Below are 12,451 nucleotides of genomic sequence, written 5' to 3' on the forward strand. Positions count from 1 at the left end.
TTAACTTAAAATTTATATTTAGATAATTATCTCAAGTAGTTTTTAAAATTTCAGATTGAAAAAAAAAAAAGGACTTTCAAATAGGTCTTCTAACGGCGATTTGCTCCTACGGAAACATGGTATAGTAGCTATTCCAAGATTGAGTTCAATTCCGAATTTTCAGTCATCCCCCCGAAATCCTGAACTGAAATTTCGGCCATCGATGGGAGCCAGGGAAACAGAGACGTGCCACAAACGAAAAGACGTGAAAATATCTGCGAAGGATAAAATGTCTTATTAATACAACCGCCTTCTATAATCCACACCATTTGTAAATTATCAAAAACCCTATTTAAACCCATCTCTTTTACTAGTGCCACCCAAAACATCAAGAATCATATTATAAGGAGAATGGTTTGATTATTGCCAAAAAAAAAAAAAAAAAAAAAAAAAAAAAAAAAAAAGAAAGAGAAGAAGAAGAAGAGAATGGTTTGATAGGGCTGCAACCCAATCAAAATAAGTAAAAGCATCACTTCATAACACATTCAAAATTACAATTCAAGCATTGGAAAACCTTTATATTGATCATTTTAGTTTGATTATTACAATTGTAAAAAAAATTAGTAATTCAAGTTCTAAAAATATTGTATATTTTGACAAATTATCTAGACTGTTTATTTTGCTTTAAAAATGAATGTTCATAGATCTCCAAGATCAGTACTATTTTTTGAGTTTTTAAATTTTATTGTTAATTTTAAAATTCGATTTTAGAGCAAGCAAAAAGTGCTTTTTAAGCAAGTATTTGAGGTGAAGTATTATTTATTTTTCATAAAACACCACCTAGAATTAGTGTTGGGACACCTAGAATTAGTGTTGGGACATCAAATTTTGAGGATATAATCTCAATAAAAAATATTTACTAATTGCACCTTCAAGCATTTAAAAACTAATGTTTGAAGATTGAATAGACACTATTCGATTTTTAGAGGGTGGGATCTAATGTTTGAAGATTGAATAGAAAGTATTCGATTTTTAGAGGGTGGGATCTAAGCGCTAGAGAACTCAAGTTTCAATTTTTTGGGTTTCAATTTTTTTTTTTTTTTTGAATGATCATCTAGTGATTTTAAATGGTAACCGAAATTTCATATTGAAAAAATCCTCGGAGGTAGGTAGAGTAAAAGTAACTGTGGTCCCGAAGGAGCATAGTAGACATTAGCGATTACCCTTCCATTCATGCTAGAAGCTACGAATGCAAGATAACAAAACGTTATATTAGACCCTTTTGTCTATCTCAGATAGAACGGGTTCCGACCTCTCACTTCTTTTTACCCGTACCATTCTTAATCTTCAGGGCCTAGGGGTTGGAATTCCTGCTAAAATCCTTAGATTTCTTTCTTGTTCAAAGCCTAGGTGTTGGTAAGAATTTATGCTTTTTTTGCCTATCAATTCGTTTTTTCTTCTTTTTTGGTGACCTTGTTTGAGCTTGAATTGTGGATGGTTTTGTAGGTTGTGGAACAATTTACTCTGTGTTTTAGGTTAGGGTTTGTTCTTGAGCTGGTTTGAATTGGGTTGTTTTTCATCTAAAGTAACTCAATAATTAGAATAATGGGTTTCGTTTTTGTGGATTACCGGTTCCTTAGGGCTTTGTCTTGGAGTGGTTTCAATTTATTGACTTTTTATATGAGTGGAGCGCTTTGATCACTATAATGGTTTTATGCTTGCTAGAACACTAGTTTTGGCCTGATTTACTTGTGTACAATTTATTCCTTCTTGTTTTTCCTGTAATTATTATCGGTTTGTAGTAAAGGTACTGGTTTTATCGAAATAGAAACGTTCATTGTAATGTTGGCTCCATTTGACTTTAACACTGTTATCTTATCTTTGCGTGTGCAAAATTTTTGGTTTTGTCATTGTAGTAATTTTTTGTGTACTTCTATTACTTGAAAGGTTAGGTGTAGCTATTATTCTCAAAAAAAGAAAGGTTAAGTGTAGCTACAATTATTTGACCTTTTGGTATCTGTTTACCGTGTTGTTATTCTTTGATTAGTTAGGCTTTGATCTTATTTGTGAAAGCATATATCATTGTTCATTCTTTTATGTTGAAATTATCTATTGACGAGAAGTTGCGAACATATATTTTGACTAGATTTCCCTTATAGCCATATTGATTTCAAATTGAGCTTAGTTAATTCTTTGAATTAATGGAAGTTGGCGTGGTTCTGTATTTCTCTTGTTTCAATATCATCCCAATTGCTAGGAGCCTTAGACAATCCAATTTATGGCTTGCAAATGTGTCATTGTTGATAGTTGGTCCCATAGTTACCGGGATCTCCTAGTTTGGTAGGCGATCCCTTCTAGGATCTCGATTATGTCGTTCCGGGAACGGATCTCTCAGGGATCTCGATTTTAAAAGTTTGGGATCTCGAACCCCACTGTTAGGGATCCCGATTCCTGCTGTTAGGGATCTCAATCCCAACCTTAAAGACCAAGACAACAACCAAACTGATGATTTTCGTTGTTTATAACCAACTAGCAACACAACTATTGCTTGCTATCAATAATGAGATCCCTACTTTACAAGATATGCATAATCCTAAATTATCATACACTTTAAGGTTAGTAACAAGATCCCAAAAATGTTACGGTCAAGATCCCAAAAGGTCAGGATCAAGATCCCTAAAAGGTTGGAATCTTGATCCCTACTATTTGGGGATCTTGATCCCTAACATGTGCATTGTACGAACGACGTTCCCAACCATAGGGATCTTCTAGCATTTCACGATCCCTCTCTCCCGATCCCTATACCGTTTCCACTCCCGATCCCAACAACTATGGTTGGTCCTACAATTTCTAATTTCTCAGTAAACAGTTTGTATATTATTAGCCTGAGATTTGTTGGATGTGTTGAAATTCTGAGAATGGTTATGCAGCTGACTGAGATATAGACAATTACAGTGTCAATCACAACGCACACATTCACCAAGCTTACAAATTGGAAATTTCTTGCATTATCTGGTATCGAAATTCCACTTTCATTTTTTATGACATTTTTTTTTTTTTTTTGGTACATGATGAAAATACACCGGTGAGATGAATGATTGTCATCATGCTGGTTAGTCGTTTTTAATTAACATATTGCGAAGTGCTATTGTGAGTATATCAGAATCATATGATTACATTCTAATGATATGCTAATGCTTGAAAAATAAGTATACACTAAATACACATATTTTGTCCAGTCATGAGATACTTGATATTGATTCTAATCTAGGTTCTAGCGACATAGCCTTGAATGGCCAAAATCAGTGATATTAGGGCTTTTGACTCATTTATGTAATACTATATCTATTTCTAGTATACTAAATTTCTTGTGCTCCATTTGTTTCTCATCATTGCCGTCCATGTCACTTGATCTGATCATAACTTAAAAAAAAAAAACAGTCAAATTTTATCCTATTTGAAAGAAAGAGTGTTAACTTTGGGTTTTATTTTGCCATGTTAATCCTATTACCTATGAACAGGAAAACCAAAGCAGTCTTTAGTTTTGTTCTCTAGGATTGTAGTCTAGATGCACCTTCTGCTTGGGCTATTGCTATGCTCTTTTTCTTGCTCGATTTATCCTTTTGTTTTTTGCATGGTTTCCTTATCTATGCCGCTGTATTTGTAGTTTTGTACCATGTCATGTGACATTGATGGCTTTTATAGGGATCTTTTTGTGTTGAAATGTTATAAAGCATTTGAAATATTTTCAATGGAAGCATTTTGTGTTATAAATTATAATAATATACATACATGAAACATTATAAACAACATATGTAGAAAATCGTATATAGTATGAAGAGAAATTCCCAAAAGTTCAACCCTATTTTTACTACTCCATCATTCGCCAATGAGTTATTAATCTTATTGGTGTTCTAAGGACTTAGGGGACGGACATGCCATGGACTTTTCAAAATGGTGGCATGGATTTCTGTTTGCTTTCTTGTCTTGTTAAATATTAACTTACTTTAGTCAATTAACTGTAATTCTGAATTTTGGATTTTCTAAAGGGACTATTTGATCGTTGTAGATGTTCAAGTTAATGCACTAATTTTTCAGTGTTTATATGGGATGCTACATGGTCAGTTTACTTGGATTTCTATTTTGGATATTTAGCTACAGTAGAAAATACTTATGTTCTTATTCTCAAGATGGGTGTTGTACTGTACTTTTATTCTTTTAACATTGATTTAGATGTCTTTATGCTTTGGCAGAGTGTTATACGTAATATTTACTTGGCAGTTGTCAGCTGAAGTCATGGCTGGTGCACTGGTTCAGACAGCAGTCCTTCCTGCTAGAGTAGTAAGCAGGAATGGGGTACGGCAAAATCACGGTTCTGGCAAAGGCAAAACGGGCACTAGAATGATGGTTCCCATCCGAGTGAGGCCATTAAGTTTAGGAAGTTATAGAGGATTGCGAGGTTCTAATGCCATTGATTTAGTTGCAATTCGGTCTGAAAGAAGTTTCCATGCAGCTGTTTCAGCTGCTATCACTTTGCCAAAGGGAAAAGGCAGCCAGGGAGTGGTCAAAGCTATGTTTGAGCGTTTCACTGAAAAAGCAATCAAAGTTATTATGCTTGCACAAGAAGAAGCAAGACGTCTCGGTCACAACTTTGTTGGAACTGAACAAATTTTATTGGGCCTTATTGGTGAAGGGACTGGTATTGCTGCCAAAGTTTTGAAGTCCATGGGAATTAATTTGAAGGATGCTCGTGTAGAGGTTGAGAAAATTATTGGGAGGGGAAGTGGTTTTGTTGCTGTAGAGATACCATTTACTCCACGTGCCAAGCGTGTCTTGGAACTTTCCCTTGAGGAAGCTCGTCAGCTTGGTAATTTCACTTGTTTTTTCTTGATTTTTAATTCTTTGTATTTGTTTGTGGGCTGTTACCCTTTGGTGTTTTTGCTGTTTCTCTTGACTGAGCAAGACCATTTGATCAATTCAAATTTGAACAATGCAGGACACAACTATATAGGGTCTGAGCATTTGCTTTTAGGTTTGCTTCGTGAAGGGGAAGGGGTTGCAGCACGTGTGCTTGAAAACCTTGGAGCTGATCCAAGCAATATTCGTACACAGGCAAGTCTTACAATTTTTTTTATTGGTGGTCTTCGAAATAATCATTTGATTGATTCTTTTTTTCTTTTAGTTGAATATGATGTGCTTGACTTTATTGATGTAAATAGGTCATTCGAATGGTTGGAGAAAGCACAGAGGCTGTTGGTGCTGGTGTTGGTGGGGGAAGTAGTGGAAACAAGATGCCAACACTTGAGGAATATGGAACCAATCTTACAAAGCTAGCAGAAGAGGTACTCAATTCAATACATTGATCATCCATTGGTGATTTACCGATATTTCCTTAATTGATCTACTTTTGATGATGGCCCAGTAACCATTGAATTATTGCTTTTGTTCTTAATTATCAGGGTAAACTGGATCCTGTTGTTGGAAGGCAGATGCAGATTGAGCGTGTGACCCAAATTCTAGGAAGGCGAACAAAGAACAATCCTTGCCTTATTGGAGAGCCTGGTGTTGGGAAGACTGCAATTGCTGAAGGCCTTGCTCAAAGAATTGCGAATGGGGATGTTCCAGAAACAATTGAGGGGAAAAAGGTTGGGGTGCTTTCCCTTGAAAATCTGATTCAGTTGTTTAAAATTGCTATTCATCCATGGAAAATTTCTTAGCATCATCAACTTTGAGATGTGCCCACACTAATAAATACATAAATTAAATATCTATTTTTTTTTTATTTGGTTCATCCTCTCTTTTTAAACACACTTGTAATGTTTTTCAAGTCGTCCTTAAAGGCTGATGATGATTCCTTACTGTGAAGTTCAATGGTTAAAAGAACTATTTCAAAGTTTTCGAGTTATATGCACCAAGTTTCCAGAATATTTGCTATGATGTATGCAACTTTGAAGCATAAATAAATGTCTCGTTAATGCTTCTCATGGGGCTCAGGTGATTACCCTGGATATGGGACTTCTTGTGGCTGGTACAAAATACCGTGGAGAGTTTGAAGAAAGGTTGAAGAAGCTGATGGAGGAAATTAAGCAAAGTGATGAGATTATTCTGTTTATTGATGAGGTGCACACCTTAATTGGAGCTGGTGCAGCGGAGGGTGCAATTGATGCTGCCAATATCTTGAAGCCAGCTTTAGCAAGAGGTGAACTACAGGTACTTATCTTTATGCCATGTACCTTTGTCATCTTACTTTATCATGTGAATTAGGATAAAATTTCAAAGATGCCTTTGTACTTCTTTTGTCCTTTGCGTTTTTGTTAAATATGCATTTATGCTTCTTTTTCCCTCTTTGTTTGTATCCAGTGGATTATGAGTCATGACCCGTTTCTGTGTTTGCATGCAGTGCATAGGTGCTACAACACTGGATGAGTACAGGAAGCACATTGAGAAAGATCCAGCCTTGGAAAGGCGGTTTCAGCCAGTCAAAGTGCCAGAACCCTCTGTTGATGAAACAATACAGATTCTCAAGGGGCTACGTGAGCGATATGAGCTTCACCACAAACTTCGTTACACAGACGTGGCCTTGGTTGCTGCTGCACAACTATCCTACCAGTACATTAGGTATGTTGTAGAATTACACTTGCCTCAGTATTCTATATTGTGAATTTAAAAGTTAGTGTGCAATTGTGCATTTTCTGTGGTATAATAAATACAGTTTTGAATGTTGTGTTTTGACTTCAAGAACTAGGGGATCAGACTCTGCAATTTGAGTTTAATTTCAAGATTAGTAAATGTGTTCAAGATATGTACGTTAGGGAATTTCTGAAACCATGTATATCCAATAGGTTTGGTGGAGTGCGTAGAGGAATATGAAGGACTTGTTTTGTAGATCTAGAGTTGATTGGCATTGATTTTAGGGTCAGTGACAGAAGTAGGGGACATCTGGTCCAGTTTTTAGTGTAAGCAGTCCTGATTCCTGTACCTGGCCTGTCTAGCTTTTTACCTAGAGTTGCTGGCTGGGGAGTATATCGAAAGGGAGGAAGATGGTAAATGGTAAATTCTGTGCCTGAGCTTTGAGTGAAATTTGATGGATGCAGAGTTGATGACCTGGGGGTGTTTCTTGGGTGTTCTAGAAGAGGAGAGTTTATCTTGTGCAGGGGGACTGACGAGAATCCAGAGGTGGATTGTGTGGGTAGCTTGGAATCAAATCATATCTTTAGAAATCTTTAGAGTGATGGTGAAGGGAGACCCCTAGTCTTCCTTATTTGGGTAAACCTTGTAGTTTGTGATCAATCTTCTCTGCTGTTTAGCCACCCTGGACAATACCCTCAAAGATTAGATGTCTTTAAAACCACAGGTTCCATAATCCATGTTATATGTTTCATGTATAAGGAGGCTAGGACGAGTGGAAGACCATGTATGACTTCTCTTGCATTGCATGCAATTATGATCTGGAACTGCTTCTTATACCTATTTGAATTGGTTTGGATGATGCTTAAGATGTATGGAGAGCTCACGAGTTGTTCCCTAGCTTAGCTTTCCGAGTGAGGAGGTCCATGCCTTTGGCATCCTTTAACAAAGTTCAGGGGCATCTGGGGAGGTGTGCGTATGTGATTGTGGTGGTGTTGTGGTGAGATTTGATGCTAGTCAGGGATTTACAAGGAACTTCATGAGGTTGGAATAGCTGGATTGAGAAGAGAATATCAGAAGATGATTGCTAGTAGTAGAATTCTGAGCTCTCAACCTTTTTGCTTGCCGGGTTAAGACAGTACTTGAAGCTGGCATAGTGTACAGATTAAAAAAGAAAATGCAACTTTGTTGATAACTCCTTTGGATATATAGGTTTGGAAGGGTGCCATTATTAATTGGACAACAATATACTGGGCCTTTAGGTTTATGGGCCTCTGCTGAGGCCGGAGTTGGAGCCCTCTTGATGCTGGATGGCAGTTTTTTGCCTAGGCATTCTTGGGTTTGTTTATTTATTTTGATTATTAAATCAGGCATCCTTGTGTCCTGGGTTTCTTTAAAAACTGCCTGGATTCATGAAATACTGTTTCTTGCATCAACTGCAAGTGGATTTGCTCATATGACTCGCAAATTTTGGGTTCTTCAAGTTACTTCAGTTACTACTGCATTATTTTAATTGTTAATCCTAGCTTATCAGTTACTATATTTTGGATGGTCTACATTTTTTTAATTGTTAAACCTTATACTTACTCTATGCATGGTTGTGAGCATGGGAGTTCCATTATCCACATGCGGATATTTTAATCATTTGTTTAAACAACTATGTATCTTAATTCACTTTCAGTTGGGCTTCATTGTTTATGAATGGGCATGTGAGCTCTTTATCCTATTTCGGTCAATTTTACTTAGATAAAAAGGTTCCAAGAAATTTATTTAGTCCATGACCATCTGTTTTTAGAGAAAATATATTAGAATCTGGTGGACTATGGACCTATTGAGTCATCGCTATCCAATGAAATGATGATAATAGTATGGTGATAAAGAGATAGTGAATTGTCATTGATTGTGACATGAGGTTCTTGTGAGTTCCACTCTCTTGGCCACCTACCATTTCTAGGGACTGTGATTATCCATTGGACTATGGTTTCTCCATTGTCCATCGGGTCATGGTTACATTCCCCTGGTTTTATGTCATCAAATGTTTTCCGTTCTTTTGTATCTTTATGGAAATTGGGTTCACATGTGTACTGATTTGATCTTACTTTTGGTCTTTTAATTGCAGTGATCGCTTCCTCCCTGACAAGGCAATTGATTTGGTAGACGAGGCTGGATCTCGTGTAAGACTTCGCCATGCACAGGTAGAAATTTTCCCTGGTTCTTACTGTACATTCAGTCTTTGAAATATTTATATTTGAACAAAAAAATTATTTTTTGATAGTACTGAAAAAGTAACTTCATATGATTCAAAACAGCTTCCTGAAGAGGCCAAAGAGCTTGACAAGGAGCTCAGGCAGATCACCAAGGAGAAAAATGAGGCTGTTCGTAGCCAGGATTTTGAGAAGGTAATTTCTTTCCTTATTTTGAATCCTCATTATGCTTATTGGCTGGAGTAGGAATTTTTCGAATTAACTTTTGGTTAAATAAATGATTTTCTCTTACCTTTGAAAAATGTGTAAAGCATAGTGCACCTAACGGCTGTTATAGGAGTTATCATCTATGCTCATAATGTTCTCTTAGAATTTTGGGAAATGAGATTATTGAGCTTAGATCTCTCAGCTGAAAAAAGATAATTATCTCATTTAGAGATTGTGATCTTTATCCTGATTGTGAGAGAAAATACATGTGTGTACAGGTTTATGTGTGCACATGGGTGTTTGTGTTTGAGAGAGACATTACTTGCATGCTGTGTTATTTTAAGAGAGAGAGAGAGAGAGGGGGAGAGGGAGGGAGGAGAGAGAGGTAGGGAGGTTTCCTTGCACGCTGTGTTGGCTGTTAAAACTAACGTAACCTTCCTCTCTCTCTCTCTCTCTCTCTCTTCCGTAAATAGGCTGGTGAGCTACGTGACCGCGAGATGGAGCTCAAGGCTCAAATCACAGCCATCACTGAAAAGGGCAAGGAGCAAAGCAAGGCTGAGGCCGAGTCCGGCTCATCCTTGGGTCCCATTGTCACCGAGGTCGACATCCAACACATCGTTTCTTCATGGACTGGTATCCCAGTCGAGAAGGTCTCGTCCGATGAATCTGACCGCCTTCTCAAAATGGAAGAGACCCTTCACAAGCGTGTAATAGGCCAAGACGAGGCAGTAAGAGCCATTTCTCGAGCCATCAGGAGGGCCAGAGTGGGACTCAAAAACCCTAATAGGCCCATTGCCTCCTTCATTTTCTCGGGCCCAACTGGTGTAGGTAAATCTGAGCTGGCTAAGGCACTTGCTGCCTACTATTTCGGCTCTGAAGAAGCCATGATTCGCCTTGATATGAGTGAGTTCATGGAGCGCCACACTGTTTCAAAGCTCATTGGATCACCACCTGGTTATGTTGGCTACACTGAGGGTGGGCAATTAACTGAGGCAGTGCGTCGAAGACCATACACTGTAGTGCTCTTTGATGAGATTGAGAAGGCCCATCCTGATGTTTTCAACATGATGCTCCAAATTCTCGAAGATGGGCGGCTAACTGACAGCAAAGGCAGAACCGTCGACTTCAAGAACACGCTGCTCATCATGACCTCTAATGTGGGCAGTAGCGTAATCGAGAAGGGTGGCAGACGAATTGGGTTTGATTTGGACTACGATGAGAAGGATAGCAGTTATAATCGCATTAAGAGCTTGGTCACAGAGGAGCTCAAGCAATATTTCAGACCTGAGTTCTTGAACAGGCTTGATGAGATGATAGTCTTTAGGCAACTCACCAAACTTGAGGTTAAGGAGATTGCTGATATAATGTTGAGGGAGGTGTTTGAGAGGCTTAAGGCAAAGGAAATAGAGTTGCAAGTTACTGAGAGATTTAGAGATAGGGTTGTGGATGAGGGTTATAGCCCTAGTTATGGTGCGAGGCCTTTGAGAAGGGCAATTATGAGGCTCTTGGAGGATAGTTTGGCTGAGAAGATGCTTGCTGGAGAGATAAAGGAAGGGGACTCGGCGATTGTGGATGTGGACTCAGAGGGTAATGTCACGGTGCTTAATGGGGCAAGTGGCACATCAGATGCATTGTCAGAGCCAGTGCCGATATGAGTGAGAGCTTGCATGTGGCCACTGTATTTATTCTGCTCTCTTTTATAAAATTAAGTTTCTGGGCTCTCAAGTTCGAGACTATTTTTTTTAGGAGTACTAATTTGTGCTTTTAGTGAAATTGCCTTGAGAGTTATGTATGTTGATTTTGAATTCCCTTTGAAATGGAGGAAATACTGGTATAGCTTTCAGATGTCACTGATTTTGACTTCAGTGGTTCTCCCTTTCTGTTCTTGTTTGGATGTAAGTTTAAAGCTTTATAGGGGTTTTCCCTCAAGTTAGTGCTTCTGATGTCATCTTTCAGCTGTTAAATGTTAATGAGCAATGTATGTTGCTTGGATATATATATATATATATATATATATATATATATATGGGAAAGCTTTCTATGCTTCCTGTACAGCATAAAAGAACTATCCTCCCCCTCTTTTTTAACCGTTGATTTGAAATGGGTGGCTGAGACTATTTGAGTCAAATTGTCACAAAAGTAGGTTCACAGGCTCAAATGGTTGCCTAAAACCTTTCCCCTGTAAAATTGGGGTGGGGTGGGGGAAAGCTCCCTATCTCTCCCTCTCCTTTGCTACCTATCAAGAAGTAAAAAAATGCGCATCTGTGCTATCTCACTCCATCTCTCTCTCTCCCTCTCTCCATATCCTTTCTCATCCTCTTCTCTTAAAGCTTTGACCTTTTGGAGGTTGCATTGAGTTGTGGTTCCATTGGAGAAAAAGGTGAGTACTGTGATCAGATTTTTCTAGCATGTCCTTTGTGTGAATTGATCTCTCTCTCTCCCTCCCTCCTTCAGGAGGTTGCATTGTGTTGAAGATAGGATTGTTATTAGATTTCATCAATGTTTTTTCTAGGATTTCGATTGATGTAAGGCTGTAGAGTTGCAGAGCTAGGGTTTTCGGGGAGGCATGGGGTCTTTGCTCAGAGCTACGGTTTGAATCTTCTGCTACTCCTTTCTGCTTTTTCCTCTCTTTATCAGTTTCAGAGATCATTTTTGGAGAGAGATTCGATGGTAAATTCTTCTACCTCTCACTTTTGGCCTTTTTTAAGGGTTGCTTCAGTTCCCTCATCTTGAACTGCTGATTATTCATAGATTACACTGTGCTAGTGCTTTGATCCTATTTGTAGTAATTTGAGAGCTTTTTTATGGTTTAATATTTCACTCTGTGATGATTTACTGTGAAATGCAGACATTTGGGCTTTCGTGTTCTTAGTGTCAATTTGCTGTCATTTTCCGGACTTCTTTCTTATATTGTTTTTGGATTTTTGAAGAGAGATTTGATGGTAAATTCTTCTACCCTCTCCGTTTTGGCTTTTTTTCTAGGGTTTCTTCAATTCCCTCATTTGGAACTGCTGATTTTTCATAGATTACACTCTGCTAGTGCCCTGATCCTATTTGTAGTAATTTGGGAACTTATGTATGGTTTAATATTTCACTCTGTGATGATTTACTGTGAAATTTGTGTTTTTAGTATCCATTTGCTGTCATTTTCCAAACTTTTTTCTTGTATAGGTTTTGGATTTTATGCTGTTATTTTTTAGCATTCTGTCCGAATAGATTGCATGATTCATGATTTAATGGTTATTTAAAAATCTATTTACCCATTTTACTTTTTATTGGTGATGACTTATATGTATTTAATTTGCGATGATGGCATGAACTTATCTATGAAAAACTTATGATTAATTGGGGAAATCGATTCAATTTTATATTGTTCAAATGGTCCTTGACTATGACTTGGGGCATCTGTGTGATTTACAGTAAGTTATATTCGT

At 37.7% G+C, this 12,451-nt stretch overlaps 1 protein-coding gene across 2 annotated transcripts; it reads left to right on the top strand.

Annotated features, from left to right (window-relative positions):
- The first annotated feature begins 1,272 nt into the window (after positions 1 to 1,272).
- Positions 1,273 to 10,946, top strand: LOC18434399 (ATP-dependent Clp protease ATP-binding subunit ClpA homolog CD4B, chloroplastic). Of its 2 annotated transcripts, none has more exons than XM_011625114.3 (10): positions 1,273 to 1,395; positions 4,233 to 4,846; positions 4,976 to 5,091; positions 5,199 to 5,321; positions 5,439 to 5,624; positions 5,974 to 6,189; positions 6,380 to 6,597; positions 8,726 to 8,801; positions 8,916 to 9,005; positions 9,491 to 10,946. In XM_011625114.3, the coding sequence occupies exons 2-10, from the start codon at positions 4,276 to 4,278 to the stop codon at positions 10,670 to 10,672; spliced, it is 2,778 nt and encodes a 925-aa protein (XP_011623416.1). In that variant the 5' UTR covers positions 1,273 to 1,395; positions 4,233 to 4,275; the 3' UTR covers positions 10,673 to 10,946. The 2 variants fall into 2 exon arrangements, with proteins under 2 accessions (XP_011623416.1, XP_011623417.1); XM_011625115.3 differs by having other exon boundaries at positions 4,261 to 4,846.
- Positions 10,947 to 12,451: the final 1,505 nt, after the last annotated feature.

Source organism: Amborella trichopoda, chromosome 6 (genome assembly GCF_054954075.1).
Source record: "Amborella trichopoda isolate Santa Cruz 75 chromosome 6, AtrichopodaSantaCruz75HAP2 v2.0, whole genome shotgun sequence".
NCBI classification, from domain to species: Eukaryota; Viridiplantae; Streptophyta; class Magnoliopsida; order Amborellales; family Amborellaceae; genus Amborella; species Amborella trichopoda.

Coding starts and splice junctions, on each gene's coding strand:
- LOC18434399 (XM_011625114.3), top strand. CDS start 4,276: ATGGCTGGTGCACTGGTTCAGACAGCAGTCCTTCCTGCTAGAGTAGTA. Junction 5,322..5,438: donor TTACAAAGCTAGCAGAAGAG/GTACTCAATTCA, acceptor CTTAATTATCAG/GGTAAACTGGATCCTGTTGT. Junction 8,802..8,915: donor TAAGACTTCGCCATGCACAG/GTAGAAATTTTC, acceptor GATTCAAAACAG/CTTCCTGAAGAGGCCAAAGA.